At 50.8% G+C, this 20,768-nt stretch overlaps 10 protein-coding genes across 10 annotated transcripts; 5 read left to right on the forward strand and 5 right to left on the reverse strand.

Moving 5' to 3' along the window:
* Positions 1-149: 149 nt before the first annotated feature.
* Positions 150-1,947, reverse strand: CABS01_07504 (uncharacterized protein; the record flags this gene model as incomplete). Its single annotated transcript, XM_060540866.1, has 6 exons — positions 150-651; positions 744-1,028; positions 1,086-1,194; positions 1,249-1,432; positions 1,494-1,530; positions 1,601-1,947. 6 exons carry the CDS (start codon positions 1,945-1,947, stop codon positions 150-152), a joined length of 1,464 nt encoding a protein of 487 aa, XP_060403034.1.
* Positions 1,948-2,801: 854 nt separating this feature from the next.
* CABS01_07505 (uncharacterized protein) lies at positions 2,802-3,356 on the forward strand (the record flags this gene model as incomplete). Its single annotated transcript, XM_060540867.1, has 3 exons — positions 2,802-2,815; positions 2,868-3,272; positions 3,335-3,356. The coding sequence occupies 3 exons, from the start codon at positions 2,802-2,804 to the stop codon at positions 3,354-3,356; spliced, it is 441 nt and encodes a 146-aa protein (XP_060403035.1).
* A 1,471-nt stretch (positions 3,357-4,827) lies between these two features.
* On the forward strand, positions 4,828-6,085 carry CABS01_07506 (uncharacterized protein; the record flags this gene model as incomplete). Its single annotated transcript, XM_060540868.1, has 4 exons — positions 4,828-4,855; positions 4,930-5,077; positions 5,136-5,882; positions 5,974-6,085. The coding sequence occupies 4 exons, from the start codon at positions 4,828-4,830 to the stop codon at positions 6,083-6,085; spliced, it is 1,035 nt and encodes a 344-aa protein (XP_060403036.1).
* Positions 6,086-6,630: 545 nt separating this feature from the next.
* CABS01_07507 (uncharacterized protein) lies at positions 6,631-8,318 on the forward strand (the record flags this gene model as incomplete). Its single annotated transcript, XM_060540869.1, has 6 exons — positions 6,631-7,149; positions 7,220-7,382; positions 7,458-7,644; positions 7,698-7,880; positions 7,942-8,138; positions 8,197-8,318. 6 exons carry the CDS (start codon positions 6,631-6,633, stop codon positions 8,316-8,318), a joined length of 1,371 nt encoding a protein of 456 aa, XP_060403037.1.
* Positions 8,319-8,419: 101 nt separating this feature from the next.
* CABS01_07508 (uncharacterized protein) lies at positions 8,420-9,492 on the reverse strand (the record flags this gene model as incomplete). Its single annotated transcript, XM_060540870.1, has 2 exons — positions 8,420-8,894; positions 8,951-9,492. The coding sequence occupies 2 exons, from the start codon at positions 9,490-9,492 to the stop codon at positions 8,420-8,422; spliced, it is 1,017 nt and encodes a 338-aa protein (XP_060403038.1).
* Positions 9,493-9,982: 490 nt separating this feature from the next.
* On the reverse strand, positions 9,983-12,451 carry CABS01_07509 (uncharacterized protein; the record flags this gene model as incomplete). The annotated part of the gene is made up of 7 exons (XM_060540871.1): positions 9,983-10,466; positions 10,518-10,667; positions 10,751-10,928; positions 10,992-11,181; positions 11,259-11,325; positions 11,383-12,228; positions 12,297-12,451. The coding sequence occupies 7 exons, from the start codon at positions 12,449-12,451 to the stop codon at positions 9,983-9,985; spliced, it is 2,070 nt and encodes a 689-aa protein (XP_060403039.1).
* A 551-nt stretch (positions 12,452-13,002) lies between these two features.
* Positions 13,003-14,340, reverse strand: CABS01_07510 (acyl-CoA dehydrogenase domain-containing protein; the record flags this gene model as incomplete). The annotated part of the gene is made up of 1 exon (XM_060540872.1): positions 13,003-14,340. One exon carries the CDS (start codon positions 14,338-14,340, stop codon positions 13,003-13,005), a length of 1,338 nt encoding a protein of 445 aa, XP_060403040.1.
* A 543-nt stretch (positions 14,341-14,883) lies between these two features.
* On the forward strand, positions 14,884-16,221 carry CABS01_07511 (CoA-transferase family III; the record flags this gene model as incomplete). Its single annotated transcript, XM_060540873.1, has 1 exon — positions 14,884-16,221. The coding sequence occupies one exon, from the start codon at positions 14,884-14,886 to the stop codon at positions 16,219-16,221; it is 1,338 nt and encodes a 445-aa protein (XP_060403041.1).
* A 651-nt stretch (positions 16,222-16,872) lies between these two features.
* CABS01_07512 (uncharacterized protein) lies at positions 16,873-18,713 on the forward strand (the record flags this gene model as incomplete). The annotated part of the gene is made up of 7 exons (XM_060540874.1): positions 16,873-17,036; positions 17,136-17,605; positions 17,666-17,922; positions 17,997-18,281; positions 18,335-18,453; positions 18,514-18,544; positions 18,621-18,713. 7 exons carry the CDS (start codon positions 16,873-16,875, stop codon positions 18,711-18,713), a joined length of 1,419 nt encoding a protein of 472 aa, XP_060403042.1.
* Positions 18,714-19,035: 322 nt separating this feature from the next.
* CABS01_07513 (uncharacterized protein) lies at positions 19,036-20,166 on the reverse strand (the record flags this gene model as incomplete). Its single annotated transcript, XM_060540875.1, has 2 exons — positions 19,036-20,083; positions 20,150-20,166. 2 exons carry the CDS (start codon positions 20,164-20,166, stop codon positions 19,036-19,038), a joined length of 1,065 nt encoding a protein of 354 aa, XP_060403043.1.
* Positions 20,167-20,768: the final 602 nt, after the last annotated feature.

Consider the following 20,768-nt stretch of genomic DNA (forward strand, 5'->3'; position numbering starts at 1 on the left):
TTGATTTTATCCAGCAGTTTACGGCATGAAAGGCCCGGATACATTTCGCAACAATCCTTCTTATTTACAGTTGTGTACCTGACACAAGAACTATATACCAAACAGTATTATGATAATGTAGAGCGCGCGACACCTGCCTGCAACTTTAATTATGTAGCTGGGTACGTCTTCTCGACTACCACCCCGCATGGGTAGTTGTTCTTCCCAACCTGACTTCCAGCAATGTTCATCAGTGTATTCCACAGACTCGTGCATACAGGGAGGGAAAAGAAACCGGGTGTCTGGACGCCCCCGGTCCACATGAGCTGATCCACGCCTCCGGCACTATCGTCCAGGGAGACGGTGTAGCCATTTCGATTCCCGTTGTTCAGATAGCCGCCGTATGAGCTGATGACAATATCTTCCAAGGTAATACCACCCCAGTTCTTGCCGTCGAGCACGTCGTGGGTGGCACCCGCCATCAGCTGGAAGGGCGGGTCAGAGTCTGGGAGACCAGGCGTATCGGCTTGCACGTCGACTCGGTAGGTACCGACGGTCAGAACGTAGAACTGATTGCCGTTCCAGCATACACCAGCCTTATCATGTGTTTCTTGCGTCATGTAGGGGTTCAGAGTGTTGGGCATGGTGTTGGAACACGCGTCACCGGTTTTGCTATAGGTCAATGTCTGTTAGCCATGCTTTTCGTTCGACCTGTGCGGAACTAGCGATGCGGCAAACGATGCCTTGGTGGAATATCAACTTACAGCACAAAAGGCGTGTAAGCAGCAGGCGCTACTTGCCACGCAATGGGAATCATCTGTCCGAACATGATGGTCTCGACCACGTTTACCATGCCGGAGAGATTAATGTCGACCGGCAGCGTGTTCATCATGCCGTCTCTGATAAAAGACTCAAGCATGCCTATGGTGGTGCTATTCGACCCGGAGAAGATCTCGGACAAGTAGTCCTCTTGCGTCTTCTTCCATACGTCGAACAATGCGCCCATCGCAGAGGTCAAATCATTTTGCACGCTCGCAGAGTCTTTAGCACTATTCCGCGACAATTAGTTGACTGTCCTTGGAAAGTCCACATCACACAGAACTTACGATTTCGTGTTGTCTTTTCCCAGAGCAAATGAGGCGGATATGGCGCTGTTGAACGTGTCTTTAGCGAACCCGAAATTGTTGCCCGCAAATATCGCGGCATCCTTGATGACTTTGATAGATCATATTAGCTCACTCTTCACAAAAAGAGTTCAGCTAGACATACCGATATTCCACAAGCCAGCTGATGCCATGCCCATGCCAAATGCCATCACATCCAGTATAGTCTTAATGAGAGTCGACTGGTCATCTGCCTTCAACTGAGGTGCGAATGTAGATGTGAAATCTCCCATGGCGGCAGATATGCTCAACTGCGCATCTTGAAGTGCCTCGTGGTATTTTTGGTACACCTTGCCGTCAACGTGTTAGCCGACTAGATCGTTCAAGATTGGAATTTTGGGTGCGTCTTACATCGTGTAGTTTGGAGAAGGAGTTGAGGAGTAGGAATCTGTGTACGCTACCAGGTCAGAACCTTCTCAGGAAGACTTCCAGTTCGAATTGACGCAGACTGGAGTTACCCTGCTGGATGCTTTGTATCGGCACACTGAACCGTAGTTGAGCATGGTGTGTTGACAGGATCTTGGCAATCCCAACCCTCCGGTCCGCCGTAAAAGTCGCTGATAAATGCTGGAAACTTGAGCTGGGCTGAAGTTGTTCCTGGCTTATAGGCTTGCCATGCAGCAACAGCTTCTTTCCACGAAGTATTTGTGTCAGCTGATGCCCACCGAACATTAGCCAGAACCTTTGCGTCGGTGACATTGGCGTCGGAGCATGTAGTTTGCTCCCAATTATCAGTACGCGTCCACAGAGCGGTAGGGATGGCATGAGCGTTGGACGCCAGAAGAAGGAAGGCTAAGTTGCGCATCGTATTGTTTGATGTGGTAGTGAATGTGGCGATGCTGTGATACCATAAGTTCTTGTTGCGTTCCTGGAGTGTTTAGATAGTAATAGACTTGCTTATGACAAGAGTTGATTAACCCCTTTGTGGTTCCGCAAAAGGGCCCGACCAACTCTGAGTCGTGAAGTACCAAGGCGCTTCAATAATTGTAGGCAGAAAATCCTCCCACGTGTAAGCTGGCTTGCACGGCATTGGTGTCGCCTAGGAACAATAATGGGCCAGGCGAACCTGTGGAGGGCTTGGAGATTCCCATGGTGACACTTTGATCACTTGAAGGTCAGTGATAATCTTTTGGAAATATGATTTGGGACGGAACAAGCTTTTAATATATCAGAGTTATTTACCTTACCTAGCAGGCGCGCAGCACGTTTTCTGAACTGAGTCATTGCCGCAAATGATCGCAGGAGGATTTTCAAGCACGTGGGCCCGTAAGTGGTCAACATAACAAAGATTATGGGCAACCAGCAAATTTTCTGCCCTTTGCTCTCATTATAGTACGGAATGTCGGCATGGCTGGCCCCAATGGCCCCCGGTTCTATCCTCATTTGCGAATCACACTGCGTGTCTGTAAGGAACTTTCAGCACTGTCGTCTTTCCAGGTTTTCCGATATCTGATGTGTCAATAAGCAGGAGTCTTAGCTTTCCAAGTCGAAAGCATCACCCATTTTCTATTACCTCGTCGACTGGCTGCATGAGTTCTACTTGAAGACAAACCACAGAGTTTCCAAACAACAGCTTTAAGATATCTTTCAGAACCTGAACTCCCGCATCTCCCTTGTAAAAGCGACCTCAGGCGTGAGAGCCAATAGTCGTCACTCACAATGGCCTTCAAACAGTAAGTATCTCGATCCCCAGCTCCACGTCATCACTGGACTGACAGTAGCTAGGCTCGTTATCTTCTTCTTTTGCCTATTCTACGGACAGGTTGTCGTAGGCTCAGGGTGCAATCAAATTCACTGCCAGGTGTCTGTATGCGCTCCGAATGCAGACGAGGCGTACAACGTGGCAAGCCTTGGTCTCGTTGCAATCATGGGACCTGACTGCGCGAGCTGGCAACCAAATTCGCCCGTGAGCGGAGGCCAAGGTGCGTGCGCCAATGGCCTTCAGACATACACTGGTGCTTTCGATATCTGGCGAGGCTGGAATGCGATGGGTGGCGATTACTCTGCTACTTTCGCGCAATGGGGGAACTTTTTGGGCGCCACTTGCACTGGCGGCAAGACTGTCTCATGCGATCCAAAGTCAGGACAGTATCCTAATCCCGTCAATGGAAAGTGTCAAACTCAGCAATGGTAAGTTGCAAGCAAAGCAGACTGCGAGGATATTCGGTTCGATCGAGCTAACAAGGTGGCAGTGTTATCGACAAAACTTGTTAGACACAGGGCCCGCACCGGATTCAAGATACCGAGCAGATTACTGAATAGTGTGTTTTGAGCTTTCGGGGGTCGAATTTTGCGGGAGGCATACCGTCGGCTATTATCTGACACGTTCCCTATAGCAAGCTGTTGAATATTTACTCGATCGTTGTGAAATCCCCCATAATTGAGAGCTGATTCGGCTTCTCGGCTAGCAAATTATCTGGTCCCTTTCTCGCTGGAAATAGCTTATGCCTGTGACCTCCAATGACTCGAATCTCTTTCTGATGTCGACTAAGACGCAACATAATATGCACATATGGGCATTCATCTGACCAGGGCTCGGAAACCCATGTCGAGCTATATGGCCAATTTTGGGAGTTATTCCGCGAGATGGTGAGCGAACGCGTATCAAATGTCAATGACGATACTGCCGGCAGTGGATTTACACGTCCTCGAGCTTGGAGTCATCCGATGGCGATACTATGACGGTAGCCGTGTAGCACTGGGTTTGGCTGGAGTCGGAGCAATGCGTAAGGTGCTGTTGGAAAGTCTCACTGACAATGAAATTCTGCTGGGCAATAATAGAAGTAAGGATGGATGGAAGCCCTTTTCGAAGCCGCGAGGAATATAAGCCACTACCAGCACAGTGTTCTGCTTGACTCTCGACATAGCCAGCAGCGCCCTGAGCAGAAGACACAACAGGTGACATCAGCTTGTTTCCGCATGTCGTTGAGTTGCTGTTCGGTTACCATCTTACATACAGAGCAGTGATCGAGTAATAAGGTTTCTCACAAATACATGCCACAACTTGGAAATTCAGCCTCTTTTTAGCTCTCTGACTGTCCTTTTTGGGACAAACACCCGATCTTAGGTAAAGATCTGACATGTCACGAAACAACCCTGGGTGATGAATTGTTTTGGCATTTTGAAGTGAGTTTACGTTCCTTTTGCCGTACTTAAGAACTACTCATTGGATGATGTGTTATGATTCAGTTGCCTAAGATTGACGCCAACTCAATTTGTCAGGACGACAAGAACCGCAGAAGTTTGACATGCCGGCACGTGCAGGGTAGCAAGAAATCCAATTCAAAGGCATGATCACCTGCAACTCGGCACCGTCGACACTGAGAGTCTTAATAATCAAGAGCCACAATGAACTCAAGATGGTTAATCTGGGTCTTACGCTTCGCGGGACAACGCCGAGCATGGACACAAAGTCTCGTTCTCGGGGACGATTAAAGTCCGACTTGAGGCACATGCGATGATCCATCCACACATAAGCTAAGCAAAGCGCTCCCACCTTACCACTTTAGGCATCTATGCTACTTCGGACGCCTTTGACCTCATATTTCTAGACTGTGATTCCCATCCGTACTTAGATCGGAACCTCTACCCCATTTTTACAACTCCCATACCTTGAGCTCTCCCGCAAAAGCCGCCCAGTCTGCGTTGGGATACTTACATCCTTTCCATCAGTTGCGTCGAAACGATGGGTCCGCCGACTATCGAATGGTTCGGTCAGTCTATAACATAGCAGCACTCTACTGAGTCAATAGAAGCACGTGAACTGACTCCATCAACGGCAACCTAGGCGCCACGACCTTTCGACTGCGAGCCAACGGTTTGGTCCTGTTTCTAGATACATGGTTGGAGAGGCCCTCTGTGCTACCGAAGCATCTTGATATCAATGATGTGATTGAAGCAGATTATATCTTCATATCTCATGCCCATTTCGATCAGTAGGTCAATTAGGCTCTCTCTGGATTATGCTTGTGTAAGGCTAAACAGTAGCCATAGCCTGCCTGGTGCGGATAAGATAGCGAAGAAGACCGGTGCTGTGGTTATCGCCAACGGCGAGGCGATTAACCTTCTCCGAGATGCGGGCGTCAACGAATTTCAACTCTTCCCCGTCGCGGGCGGAGAGCGTATTCCATTGTTCACCAAGAACGACCGTAAATCTGCGGCAGACGGCGAAATATCTATCGCTGATGGTCCGCCCGGAATGCCAGCTAGACCGAATCACTCTCGAGCTGTCATGTCTGTTCACGTTTGGCCTTCTCTACATGCTCTGATGCCTGGAAGTGGACATCATGATATTCCAGAGGAGATTGACACTGGAACAGTCTACAAAGGCGAGGCTACACCGTATACTTGTACCCTTGACATTACAATGGGGATGAAATACGGCCTCTTATGCAACAAAGAAAACATGCCGCCCGAACAGATAGACGACGGAATGAAATCCTTTGCAGAGTACATCAGCGACAGGAAGAACAACGTGTTTTCGCACTACGATGGCGGTCAACTAGCCTACAACTTCCTTCTCGGGCCCGGGCAGACTGTGTTCTGGAACGGACATTTGGGTGGCTATGAGGGCATTATCAAGAGCATTGAGCCAACCCCAGATGTGGCGATCCTCACCATCGCGGGGCGAGCCAATCTGAACGGCCGACCTTACGATGGATCTGCTGCCCAGTTCGCGACGAACCAGATCCGGTGGCTATCTCAACCCAAGAAAGTGATCTGGGCTCTCCATGATGAGGGGTAAGTTTCATCTTTCGGAACAGGTGGGGGAGGCAGCACATGGAGTATGTACGTTCTAAGTGACTAACATCTTTGGGCGACGAAATCATAGTGCGATCAAGCCGTATCGAGTAAACACCGCCGCCGCAACTGCCATGGTCCATGCTCAGACCTCATCAACAGTGGAAGAGCTCGAGTTCGGTCTCGCAAAACCACTTTTCTGAACTAACCAGATGATCGAAGGTTGGACTCGGTTAGGCCAACCAGCAAGTTTCCAGGCGAGGAAGTCCATTTTGGTTCTGTTTGGCAACTCAACAGGAACGGGCCGACCATTGCGGTTTGGTTTTGCCCTGTGACATGTAACCTTATTCAAGCGGCGCATCGGAGAGCTGCGGGCACCGAACACCGAGCCAGTCGGAAGGCGGCCACGTACCCCTTCACGGACCCGTGTGGAGTTGGCATGACATCCGACGGTGGGGGAGGGGGACTTGCCTTGGCGGCATGAGACATCACAATGACTTCTTCTCAGTAAATATGTAATCAAGTAGACAAGCCGTACGCAATGCCGTGTTCGTTTACCGAAACTCAACTCACGTGCAAGAGGTTCTACTCACAAGTTGCTGACATCAAATTGCTAGAGGACCGGGCAAGAGGATGCTTATCCTGGAGTGCTTCAAAATGATTTAATCCACGAAAAGGTCATCATTACAGCCTCCCAGTCACTACATGTTGAATCATTCTGGGAATTGACAATCAACTACATCTCAAAATGACTGCGCCCTTCAAAGTAATTATCGCAGGTGGCGGTCTCGCTGGCTCACTCCTTGCAAACGGTCTCGTCAACCACGGCATTAATGTGACCGTCTACGAACGCGACGCTGAAGATGCCAAAAGAGAGGGATTCCAGATACGATTGGGAGACAGCGCCATGACAGGTTTCAATGCTTGTCTGAAACCGACAGACATTGCGGCCATCAAGTCGCAATTCAGTCAAATGTCTTCCACAGGTCTCACTGCACCGACCTTGATGAATACGAGATTCCAGACTGTGCTTGACTTGGGCAAGATTCCATCATATAGTGCGTCTTCCGCTATCAATCGCGTCGTGCTTCGGGATATCCTAGTTGCTCCCTTGCAGGAAAGGAGCATCATCCGGTTCGAAAAAGCATTTGAGGGGTATGAAGTTTTCCAAAGCAACGATGGACAAGAAAATGTGAGGGTTCATTTCGCCGACGGCACTACTGATACATGCGATATTCTTATTGGAGCAGATGGAAGCGGGTCAAGGGTAAGATTATGCAAGATTGGAAATAGTCGTCCTAGAGACTTGGACGATTTGCTGATGAGGGCATCTACAGATCAACAAGCAAGTGGGAGCTCGGAATATTGTGCCAATTGACAGCCATGCCATGGTTCTCAGCAAAGGCCCTCTGCCCGAGGATTGGACGGAGAAGCTGCCTAAGCGTTTGACCGAAAGTCCACTCATGGTATTTGCAGGTGGTGTGTCCATGTTCTACGCGTGTAAGTCAAATCTGATCGATTATCACGCCATGGTACAACAAGATACACGCCGAAAGCTGACATTCTAGCTCTTAGTGTTCCTACCCGCTGCGGACGAGGCGACTCAAAAAGCTGGAAATGGCGCTAGATATAGCACAAGGGATGCCTCCTATTACTGGGGCGTTTTGATTCCCAGGGACAAAATGCCGACCGATGACTGGAACAAGGTGGAAGATCCCTTGGGGATATGTCTCGATGCAACCCGAGACTGGGCACCCGAATAGTGAGCCAACAGCATGTTCCTCAGCCGGCTATCCCTGACTCATTAGTGTGTAGTCGAACGATGTTGACGACAGGTTTCGACGGCAAGAGCAGAGACCTCGTTACTGTAGCACGCATGCGAGCAAGCAACAGACTTGCCAAAACGTGGCGGAACAACGTCAAACGAGCAACTGGCGACGAAGGACACCCTCGAATCTGGCTGATTGGGGACGCGATGCATGCAATGCAGCCTAATAGGTTCGTTGGACTCTGTTACAGACAAGCCATCCCGTTGTACTGACACGACGTGCCATGCTAGGGGGATGGGAGGCAATCAAGCTCTCCATGATTGCGCCGACGCACTATCTCACATACTCGCCCTCAAAGAAAAGGCTGATTCTGGTGTCCAACCATCGACACAAGACATCAGTGTGGCATGCAGTAAGTATGAGCGTAGAGTCATCGACCGAGCGTTTCCATGGGTCCGCAAGAGCGGAGGAACCAGTGTGCCTGTGAGTCTACTAATTTTGAGCCAAGCGTTTTGTCTGAGAGATTTGACTAACGATTGGTCAAGATGATGAACTTGGATGGATGGCTTGGGTCTCTGGTCTGGATGCTTGGCTCGTTTTTGGTGTCGGGATACATCTTTATGGCTCGAGTCTTGAAGTCTGGGGTGAGACAATGAGGAGGTCGTGAAATTGAGCTCGCAGCTACATGTGTAATTACTATAACATTGAGACACCGATCGAAGGTACTGTCTTGAAGCGATGAATCAAACGGTCTTGTTCGGGTCCCTATCAACTGCCAATGATCTCTCCTTTCATGCAGACAACATTGCCCTTTTCGATGAACAACTCGCTCCTCTTCTCATTCTCCGCAACAGCTGTTCGAAGCGTGTACTTGTCGCCGGCGTAGAGAGGAGACATAGCTCGATAGGTAACCTGCCGTGCTTCCCTGCCGTCCTTGCCGTACACGTCTCTCCAATAATCCAGCATGTTAATCAGATTCAAAGGCCCATGAACCACAACCTCGGGATGGCGCTCGATGTCCTTCGTCCAGGGCTCGTTGTAGTGGATCATATGACCATTGAAAGTCAGGGCAGAAAACCTGAAGAGGCCAACAGGTGACCATCGGAAGTGACGAATTATGCTTCCTTCTGCACTCGATTGGTCGGTGATGGTAGAAGGTCCGAAAGCAGGTGGTCTTTCACTACGCGGTGGTGCTGTTTTCGCGGCCAGCGACAAGTCGACTTCTGGCCGAAATATCCACGATCTGAGCATACATTAGTCTCGCAACCTGTGCATGGGAATGCAATGTCCAGGACTTACCTCTGGTCTTTGACAACTAGTCCATCGCGCCCATGAAATTCCTTCTCGACATCTACCAAAACCATCTCATCTCCGCTTTTGCTTTTCTTCGGCGTCGCTCCGACTAGTCTCGTCCGCTCTTCAACTACCTCTCCAACCTTGAGAGAGGTTCCCTCAACAAATTGCATCTTCCCCCCAGCCCACATCCGCCGCGTAAACGGTGCCGGCGCGTTGAAAGTCTTATCCGTGCCGTCCATTCCGAGTTCGCTCTCGACGCCAGTGGGGGTGAAGTAAACAAGGTGGTAGCCCGGGGGCAGGGGCGTGCCTTGAGCGGGTGCTTCTGAAGAAACATCAACGCCAGGGTGCAGCTCTTTCCGGTTGAGGGTCAAGCTAAGACGTTGAAGTTGATTTGAGTCGAATAATTGCTTGCGGACGACATCCTTACCAGCAAATGTGTCGAGAAGCTGAGAGGCTGCATCTGTTGCATTGCTTGCGATGGATCGCTGTGAACGAGCGGTGCATTGACGTAGGGCCGGTCGTACTTGATGAACCAGGGACACCATTGTGAATGCAGTGAGTTGAGACTTGGAGGATCTTTAGTGTGTACAAATGATGACTCAGGACTCGCGGACAGCTGGAGCTTCTGTCTGTTAAATGTTTCCAGCACGTGCCTTTTGTCGAAGACTCTGAGAGCAAAGTATTGCATCGAGCTGGCAATTAAAGAGCTCCAGAATGTTAAAGCCGATGCAGTTGCTGGCCAGAAGATCCCCAAGCCCTCTACTTCGCCGCATGAGGAATGGTCCGAGCAGGCGTCCGTCAGTGGGGTTGCCGCGCCGCCCGGCTATATGCTGTCGGCTTCTTAGAGTTCGATTGCAACAAGCCGGACAGTGAATGTGCTCGGCAGAAGAAGCCGAAATGATGCTGAGTGAGAATTTAGCCTGTCCTTTCCACGGCGACTTATGCCGGGCTTCGAGGGATCTATTTCCCTGGCGAATTCACCTCCCGTTACAGGCCTTAGACTTCATAGAGAGACTGCTGCTTTCTCTGTCGTCTTTACAAGCAACGCTGCAGGAAGTTCAGCCCCTCTACCTGCATTGGCCCATTGGCGTAAAGTTGAGGATCCAGGAATAGCCCGAGATCTTCTAGGGCATCTTCGCCTTCCCAATTTGTGCGCATGAGGCTGAAGTATTGATCTTCCATTGCGTCGGGTCTGGCTTGCTGAAGAGCATCTTGTAGTAGAGTTACCGGGGGGCTCGTGCCTGCGTCGTTGAACGGCTCAAGACCCGTGACAGAGTTGGGTAGTGCGCTGGACGGCGCAGATTCAGTGCTGTCGCCGTTAAGTCTCTTCGCTATTGATTCGTCGAGGTATTGCAGGAAGAGGTCAAGCACATTGTTGTTGATACGCCAGTACTTTTGAATTTCTTTGAGGCCAAGAAGACACATCTGGGCTCTATGCTCGGCTAATCGGCGACTGATGCCATCCGCAGACTTGATATCAATTGCATGTATGCAAAAAGCGGCAAAGAGGCTAGTAAGTCTAGAAGAGTTAGTCGAGGCATCAAATTGTCCGTAGCGTTGGGGTTCTCACAGGTGCATTTGGCCGTATTGCAAGGTCTTTTGTGCGAGCATGTCTTCGGCGATGCGACTGATGCGACAGGCGGCAGCGAGAGCTGCGCTCTTATCCTCCTGGTCTCTATTCCGCAGCCATCCGTTTCGGTGCACAAGGATACGGAGATGGCTTAGTTAGACACATGTTAGCCTTTGTCATGGAACAATACTTGCTTATTCAGTACAGCACTGAAAAGACTGGGTTCAACTTACTTGTAGGCAAGGTGGATTAGGCAGGTCAAGACTGAAGACTGCCCATCATCAGGGCCTCTACGCATCTCATCTGGTAGACTTTGCTTCCAATCCTCGAGCTGTTGCTTCAATTCACGAACTTCCGTCGGGGCTGGTGGTCCCCGACCAGGCGCAAAGTGGGTGTCCATGATTCTCCCGACTATAGATGGGTCAGTCAAGCTGGTACCCAGAGTTGGTTTCAGCATGAAGAATTCAGACTCACGAAGACGAGCGATGTCAATCATCTTGATAGCATAATGAATGTGCTCTGATTTTGGTGCACCAAACCCAGTTGCTCGCTGTTCGTCAGCATCATCCTCTAGATCAGCCGAAGTCAGCGGCTCAATGTCACAATCCTCATCGCGGATGCGACAAGGTAGTCCCAGTGACACAGCCGCTTGCCGTTCACGGACCTATTGTATGTGAGTAACGAGCTACAGGACGCACGACGAGATAAGAAGTCATGATCAAATAGGGACCAGAGACTTACGTAGATTGACCACCAGACTCTGCGTCTCATGCGAGCGAAATGTGGATCCTTCGTGATGAATCGAGTTCTGTGCACATGTTCAGTCAAGCTCCTGGAAAAGTCAACAGAACTCAGAAGGACTTACGAGCGATGAAGGCCATGAGTCTGCGCGAGGGTTAACACGGCCCCTAGCCAGTACCTCACGTCTCTCCAATCCGTCGGTCCACCCCTCCAGAAGCTGCATAGAAACAGTGACTGAATAAGAGTAAACTCGTCTTTCTCCCAGTTGGCATGAAACAAAACACGCGCACGAGAGTATGTCAGGCTCTTAGCCTCAGACCGGTCTTTGAACCCCATGCCAAGAATTGTTGTCTCGTCGCAGTAGGTCGAACCGATGAAAAGCATTGCTTGCAACAAAAGCGGTGAAATATCCATCGTCACGAGCCGCCTGGCGATATCGGCGCGGTCAAGAATGGGAAAGCAAGGGTGGAACCAAGTGAAGTAAGCATGTAAAGCTGGAAGACAGCTCTGCATGTCGGGGAAGGTGAGTGCTCCCTCATCCCGAAGGTATCGCTCTGTCGCAGAGCTCATGGAAGGCACACTGGCAGGGGAAGTAGCCAGGTCATGAGACTGTGGCGTCTGCGGCACTGGAAAGGTGAGACGACCCTTCAACATCCCATCACTAGTCGCAGCCTCGTTGCCGGGTCCTGATGCTCCAGGAACAAGAGTGATGAAATTCGACTCTCCAAAGAACCGGCTGCCGCCCGTAGTCCCAGAGGAATGGCACGAAGCAGGTGTATCGGCGTGGAAAGGAGTCTGCGATATTCCAGAGGAGTTCGGAAGTCCATGCGACGGAGACACGGTACTCATAGAAGCAAGCGTCGCGGCGACATCGGCGGTGAGCGCGGACGACACGGCCGGGGCAGCGGGCTCTGGGGTCGCCGATGCAGCCTCTTCCGTCTGCTTCTGCCTCTTGGACTTCCGTAGATACCTAGACCGGCCAAGTTAGTATTTGCCGACTCGGAGATATCGGTGTGGAGAAGAACAGGAGAGACTCACCGGCCTCTTCGCGACGGGATGACTTCGCAAGTCGCCTGCGCAGTCTCGCAGTTCGAACAAGGGTGGCGCTCGGTGACATTGCAGCGGATGCGTCGCGAGTTGCACTCCCTACACGCGTGCTTCGCGCGCGGTTTCTTCGAACCCTCTGTCGGCATTGTAGGCACTGGTGCTTGGCATGCCGCAGTAGATACTATGAGCAGGACATTAGAACTCCCTTCAGACGTCCCTCGAGTATCAGGAATTAAGGCGCAGATAGGTGGTGCTCTGGGCCTGCGACGGGAACAACATGGATAATATCTTTGCGCAACCAGCCTCTCCGTACAGTGCCGGTTCAATTGCACTGTTTTTTTCCACAGGCAACGCTTTGACGTCTCGGCTTCTTCTTCCGTGGACCCCCTCACCGAATGGGTCTCCTTGACCGATGTCTCCGATGTTGACCGAGCTGACCGAGAACCAGGAGCACTACAGCTAAGAGGGAAAAGCGGCGGTGAGTGTAATTGATCAAGACGTCTTCATTCCCCAGTATATACCAAACACCCGGTGCTCGGATTAGCTTACAAGTCTTTCGATAAATCTAGCGCACGAACCTGACGTTCTGAGAAGGGAGAAACGCCCTCTACAGTATTATGCAGATTGCGCTCCTTGAGTGCCTCCCTTATGGTGGATAGAGATTCAATTATTTCATGTACCTATACTCTGTTCTACTCTAATAGCTGCGAGGAAGTTGCAGGACCTTCTCACTAATGTACGATAAAATCATCTCGCGAGACACAGGCGCGATCCTTGGGACAAAGATCTCACGTAGATACCTCTCGACATCATACTCTGCGGCATAGCCCATACCTCCGTGTGTAAGCACCGCCCTTTCGCATGCCGTGAAAGCCGCTTCAGCAGCCATGTACTTTGCGCTATTAGCCGCAACTCCAACCTGATCTTGACGAATAGAAGAGTCCTCCTTGCTGGCATCGTATAGCCGAGCGGCGTGATATGTCGCAAGCTTCGCCGCCTCTAACTTCATGTATGCATCCGCCAGGGGATGCGCAATGGCCTGATTCTGCCCAATTGGCCTCTTGAATACAACGCGATCACGCGCGTACTCTGACGCCTTTGTGAGCGCTGCGTAGCCTAGGCCGAGAGCCTCGCCGGCGAGAAGACACCTTTCAGCGTTCATTCCGTGGAGTATGATTTTGAAACCCTGGCCTTCTTGGCCAATGAGTGAGCTCGCGGGGATATGGTAGTTATCGAAGAATACTTCGTTGGCATCGACGGCGCGGCCCCCCATCTTCTTGATCTTTCGCATGTCTAGGCCAGATTGTGATTTGTCAATATCGATGCAGAAGAGCGATAGACCCTCGCTCGGCTTCTTGCAGTCCTCGTAGGCTTTCGTGCGCGCAAGCAGAATCATCTTGGATGCTACCTGAGCGCATGTAATCCAGATTTTCTGGCCAGTGACGAGGTACGATCCATCGGTCTGCTTCTTTGCTGTTGTGGCCAGGCGCAAAGTATCGAGGCCAGAGTTGGGCTCTGTGACCCCGAAACACGTACGCCACTGCCCGGAAATGATCTTGGGGATCGTACTCTCGAGCTGCTCCTGAGTTCCGAATTTGGCCAGCGGTTGTGTAGCATAGACGTTGGCATGAATGGACTGCGCACCAGCCATGCCGGCACCGGACTCGGTGATGGTCTGCATCATCATTGTCGCTTCAGAGATGCCTAGGCCAGAGCCGCCTAGGGACTCAGGCAAGGCAATGCCAAGCCAGCCGTCCTTTGCGAGAGCAGCGTGAAACTCTTTGGGGTCTTGCTCGTTCTGATCGTGTTCTTGCCAATAGGTGTTGGGAAACTCTGAACAGACTTGGCTGACTGCCTCTCGAACAGTCAATTGATTCTCGGTAAACCCCGTGGTTTCCATGATCCTCCTTGATGAGGATGTTGAGAATGCTGCCAAGCCATGTCTTGAGGTTATCGGTGCCCGGCGAAGGCTTCCCGCGGTCTTGATGTCTGGTCGCGCAATGCGCCAAAGATTTCGTGACAAAGAGGCTGACATAATGATGATTGATGAAGATTAAGTGAGAATCTGCAGAGCTCTGTGTGGTTGAAGAGAGCACGTATGATCAGCGCTCAAGGTATTATTGTCTTCTCATCCAGGCCGATTCATGACTATCGAAGCATGAAGGCAACTAAAGGGTAGCTCAAGTCCGGCAAATAGACCCGAAGCCCGGCTACTGTCTTCCAGGCGAGCTAGAAAATGACGACACTAAGAAGTGATCGACGCTTGGGCTGGGGTTGCATATAGCCGACTTGGGTTGAAGAAACCGACGCTGCACGCACCAGCGCTACGTACGCTTTGACTACCCCATGATCTGGTTGCGCATCTCCAAGAATTCGAGCCGAGGCCAGTACGGAGTGATAATTACATTCATGCCATCGTAGGGAAGTGCTAAAAAGCCGTTGAGTTTCCATATCATGTTATGATTGAAACTTCGAGATTGAAGCCAAGTTTCCACCACCGGCAATCTCATCAGATCATCAGAAACTTTAATCGCCTACTTCCACATTGACGTTTCTCTCTCGTGTACCCTTGTCTACCATGTCTTCACCCCGGGCTGTTTTCTCGGTATTAGCCTCTCGATTCCCGAACGGCACTACGTTGTCAAGGCCATTCACAACACCAAAGCAGAGTTCACGATGTCTCAACTACATCTCTTCACAGGCACCCTCCACACGCACTGGATCGCAGCATCGACCTATGGTAACTTCTTCATCTCCTAAACTGAAGAGAGACCCACTGCCTTTGGAGGGTGTCACTGTCGTCAGCCTTGAACATGCCATTGCTGCGCCATTCTGCACCCGTCAGCTGGCGGACATGGGTGCTCGAGTCATCAAAATCGAGCGACCCGGAGTTGGCGATTTCGCTAGGGCCTATGACACTCGCGTCAACGGTATGGCCTCCCACTTTGTCTGGGCGAACCGCTCAAAGGAGAGTTTGGCTTTAGACCTGAAGAAACCAAAAGACTTTGAGGTGTTGAAGAAGCTCCTTGCCAAATCAGACGTCTTGGTTCAAAACCTGGCACCTGGCGCCACCGAAAGATTAGGCCTTGGTTATGACACCCTGAAAGATACCCATCCGTCTTTGATTGTCTGTGACATCTCAGGGTACGGTTCGGATGGGCCGTATAGAGACAAGAAAGCCTACGATCTTCTGGTGCAGAGCGAAGCAGGCTTTCTCTCCGTCACAGGGAACGGCCCGGATCTAGCGAAAGCAGGCATCTCCATTGCTGACATCTCTGCCGGCATGTATGCCTATGCCAACATTCTGGCTGCAGTGATCAAGCGTGGCAAGACGGGCAAAGGCACTCGGATAGATATTTCCATGCTCGAAAGCATGGTTGAGTGGATGAACTTCCCACTGTACTACACTTACAACGGGGCTCCCGGTCTCGCTCGGTCTGGGGCAGCTCATGCCTCCATATATCCCTACGGCCCTTTTGAGACTGGCGGCAGCGGCTCTGTCATGCTAGGTGTGCAGAACGAGAGGGAATGGGCCAATCTTTGCCGGACTGTCCTGGGCGATGAAGCGTTGGCCAAAGACCCGCGGTTCGTGAGCAACACGCTTCGCGTCAAGAACCGAGATGAGCTGAAGGAAATCATTTCTAAGCAGTTCGCAAAGTTCTCGGCTGAAGAGGTTCTGAAAAAGCTGGATTCAGCGTCTATTGCTAATGCCAATGTCAATGACATGCAAGGCGTATGGGAACACCCACAACTGCGAGCGAGAGGCAGGTGGACCGATGTCGAGACACCAGGCGGCACGATTCCTGCACTGATCCCCCCTGGTTTTGCTTCGGTAGAGGCATCAAGAATGGAAAGAGTACCTGAGCTAGGCGAGCATAATGAGGCCATTTTCGAGGAACTAGGAGTTAAGCCATGACGGGCTTGGAAGGAAATATTGCTGTGAACATCGATTACTCTACTCTGAAACGACGTGGTGATACATTGCATTATTCTCAGACATTAGAAAAAAACTGTTGATTGTCATCCGTCGCTCTTCTCAACCCGCCTACCTGTAGGTATCGCCATTTGATTTACGGTTTCCCTATTGTGGTCAGCCGGCTGTTCTGATGAATAGCCGTCGACAACGCCATATTGTGCCGGGCAATGTTCCCCAATCTGAATCGCGATAAGCAAGCTACTGGGCCTATAGCGGTTCGTTTACTGCCATAACGTAGAAGTCCCTTCGGTTTCTCAATCTTTCGAGATGGCTATTCGAATGTCTACCCTGGCTTTCCCCGCACATCAACCCCATGGGGTGGTGACGAAGTGCTCACCCATCGCATAAGCTTTGCGGGGGAGATTTAGCGTCTCTGGTCATAGTCGGGTGTGCGAGTGAGAGATGCCTAGCGTTCTTGGGAATGATAAATGCCCCGAACGTGTTACCCATGTTGCTGCCGTGACTGGACCGTCGAGCTTCATGTCTGAATAGCCAGCCTGCTCTCCTGAACATATCATCTCCAAAACCTTGTTTGACCCGACGCTGCCCAACCGTCTTACTTCCGTCTTCGGCTTCGGTTGAGGGCCCAAAATGTTTTTCAAGTCCAAAGAACGTGGGACAGCCGTTGACCATGGTCCGGAGACCCATCGTACCTTCGAGAATAGCAAGCCCGAAGAGAGCCATGTGGAGAGCATCCGTCATTCCCAGGTCCACTACAAAATAGACCCTACTTTAAGCAAACGTCTCGATCGCAAGTTTGACGTTCACATCATTCCTTGGCTTTTCGGCATTTGGCAAGACTCGAGCCTGGATTGGAACCCATACAGTGCCAGAAGCTAACTGATTTTACCCAGGCTTTTCGCGTTCATCGATAGAAGCAATATTGGGAATGCCAAGATCGACGGCCTTTTGGAGGACCTCGATATGGTAACTGGCACGAAGTTCAATGTTGCATTGTTGGTCTTCTACATCCCGTACATCCTCGTCGATGTTCCGAGCAACTGGATTGTGAAGAAAGTCCGAGCCGGCGTCTATCTGCCAACTCTCATCACTTGCTGGGGCATCGTAAGCACGTTTCTTGGCTTCACAAAATCCTTCGCAGGTCTTGTGATCTGTCGATTGCTTCTTGGACTCTTCGAGGGCGGCCTACTTGGAGGTATCGTTGTGTACCTGGCAATGTTCTATCGTCGACATCAGATGCTGTATCGCATCGGCCTATTTTACTGCGCAGCACCCTTATCTGGCGCTTTTGGAGGGCTGCTCGCCACAGGTTTAGCAACGATACGACATGGTGGCTATAACCGGTGGCCTTGGATCTTCTTTGGTAAGTCTTATTCCAACCACGTTAGACCTGATGGTGAAGTAGAACTCTAACGCCCAATAGTGGAGGGTGCAATTACAACCGTCTTCGGTGTAACCTGCTTCTTCTTTATGCCAAGCACGCCAGCGGATGCGAAGTTCCTCACAACGGATGAACGTACACAGGCCATGAGAAGATTAAGAGAAGACTCACATGGTGCTACTGACGTTGAAGACGTCAATGATGAGCACTTCAGCTGGCACTGGGTGAGGATGGCTGTGCTCGCGCCGCAGACATACTTTTGTACTCTGGCATGGATATTCCTTCTTATTCCCCTTTACGTATGTCCGATTCCCTACATTCGCTACATCATTAGACATAGATCAATGATTAACATGCGTCATTCAATTGGCAGAGCTTCTCGCTTTTTCTACCATCGATCATCCAGGGCCTCGGATATCGCAGCACCACTCAGATCCAGCTTCTCACAGTTCCGCCCAACATCGCCGCTTTTCTTGTCGTGCTCGCCACGTCTGCTCTTTCGGACAAAATCAAGGCACGAGGTCCTGTCATGGCTGTTGGAAGCATGGTAGCTTTGTGTGGGTATGTCATGATTCTTGCCTCAAAGTCAAGCAATGTTCGCTATGGGGGTACGTTTCTCATTGCAACGGGAGTCTTCCCTGGAAGTGCGATGATCATGGTGAGTCACAAAGCTCTTCGTTGCTCAAGTGAACACGCTGCTGACGAAGCAAGGGCTGGCTATCCAACAATTTGGCTCCTCACTATGTTCGTGCTACCGGAGTTGGGTTGTTGATTGGCCTAGCAAACACATCTGCCTTTCCAGCCACGTTCATTTACCTGCAGAAGGATGCGTAAGTCGCCAACAACGAGTCTCCATCGTTTGAATACAGCTTGACTAACGAACGTCATAGTCCGGATTATGTTTTGGGCCACTCGGTCTGCGTAGGATCTCTGGTCCTTTGCTGTGCCACCGTATGCCTACAGATGCTCTATTGTCGATGGGAAAACTCGAAACGAGAGCGGGGAGATCGAGATGAGCGACTGCACGGGAATAGGATTCACCTTCTTGGACATCGACACCCAGCTTATCGGTACACCTTATAAGCTTTAAGCTGCTAGTATTGGTCCAGGCCATGAAGAATGCTCAAAGTGTTATGCTACTACCTGTTGCTGTAATCTGAAAGCGCCGAAAATCTCGAAAGCCTGGAACTAAGTCTTGATGTGATTGGGTATACATGATCGTTCAATCTCCTGCTTCGGTTCAGAATCTGATCCTCATTATAGCATTTGATCTGATACTTTGCTGGCACACTAAGATATGTTCTCAGATCTACTGAATGCCTCTGAATCGTCAATTAAATACATGAGAAAAAGGTTTGGCGTTAATCCGAATGGTAGTCTTCGGTGAACACTTGGATTCCCGTGCCAACTGACTACTCTCGCGCGAGCAATCCGGCAACTATTTGCGGGAAGCTCTCCAAGATAGATGCCTTCTCTGTTTTCCATCCAAGCTTCGCCATTCTTGACGCCTCAATACGCATGTTGATGCCGTACATGATGGCAATGTGCATAGCCCAGGTATCGGGCGGGGGCGGCGGAGCATCGGGATCATAGTCGCTGCCAGCGATACTAGCCCTTGCTGCCTCAGCCACGCTGACTGACTTAATCTCGGTGCTCTCAATGATCTTCTGATCCTTGAGTACAGGAGCAAGGTGCTTCATGAACTCTCCGAACGAGATATCTTCACTCGTGCCAAAGTAGTACGCCTCTGGACCCCAGATGGCGAAAGGTTCAGAGTCGGAGGTGCCATCAATGGCCTTTCCGACAAGGATCAGGAACATCTTTGCGAGATCCGAGACGTGGATCCAAGCGTGGGTGTTTTCTCCTTCAGCGATCTGCCAGCCGGACTTGAAAGCGCGTGCGGTGAGTAGGAGGGCAGGCGTCGTGATCGGGGTCGGGTGCTCAAGGGAAGGACTCATGCCGCCAACAAAACCAGGCGACATGATGGCCACATTGACATCTGTTGCCGCATCGCGCACAATCTTATCGGTAACAGCATGTGTGTGGGCTTCGCCCTTAAACGCGCAGATGTCTCCAATGTCGGCGAGATCGTCCCACCGACGGGCGTCTTTGGAACCGGCGGGCTCATCCCAAATGAGAGAAGCTCCCGATGTGTGAATGTAGTAAGGCTTTATGCCGTTGGCCGCGCCACGTGCTTTCAGACCAGTCAGAATCGCCTTGATGCCGTCGTCATGTGTGATGTCCGGGGCCGTGTTGATGACGATGTCGGCCGCCTCACTGCACTTTTCAAGAATATCAAAGTTTCCGGCGTCGCCGATGACCGTCTCAATCTGTGGGTAGGTTTGAACAAGGCGGGCAGCCTTGCTCTCGTCCCGAACGAGGACTTTCACATTCGCATCCGCATATTTCCGGAGGAGCTGGTCCAGCACAGCACCGCCGATATGGCCAGTGCCGCCGACACTATGTCAGATTATAGATGAGCCGTACTGATCCCACGAAAAATCAGATTTGATCGCTGTCACTCACAAGAAGATATGCACCATGGCGGTAACGTCTGGGACTGTGATGCTTGGAGCACCGAGCTGCGTTGATGTTCAAAACACCACGAGATTTTATTTCTACATACCTAGCAACGAGAAGCCCCTCATTGATAATGATAATCCTTCTAATATTGCGTACCAGCAGACCCCACTAGTGGGCATCCTGTGGAGCGACATGCATCGACAGGTCACAAAATTTCGAAATAATGGTCACATCCGGTGAATTCTGCCACGTTGACGTGAAGAATACCGAAAATGGAATACTCCTCCTGTCTTGCATGGCAACTCAGCGCACCTGCATTGAACACTTTTGTTGCCGATCTTTAGACTTCTTGATGATGAATGAAATCCGTTTTGGCTCAACCTTCGACTTTTACCAGTCCTGCTGCTGATGCTACGTTACAGTCGCGGGACCCCTGCCGTCAACATTTTGCGACATCATTAGCCATGAGCGTCTTTACCAGAAACCCGTTCGTGTCTCGAGTCTCTACATAGATCATTACCAGACGATTCTTTAGCATTGGTGGACATCCTTCGCTTGAAGGATCCGAGGATATGGCCAGCCTGGCCCCCGATTGATTGTCGAGGGTCATTTGCCTCCATCT

The sequence above is a fragment of the Colletotrichum abscissum genome, assembly GCF_030869225.1.
Source record: "Colletotrichum abscissum strain IMI 504890 chromosome Unknown Scaffold_16.1, whole genome shotgun sequence".
Lineage (NCBI taxonomy): Eukaryota > Fungi > Ascomycota > Sordariomycetes > Glomerellales > Glomerellaceae > Colletotrichum > Colletotrichum abscissum.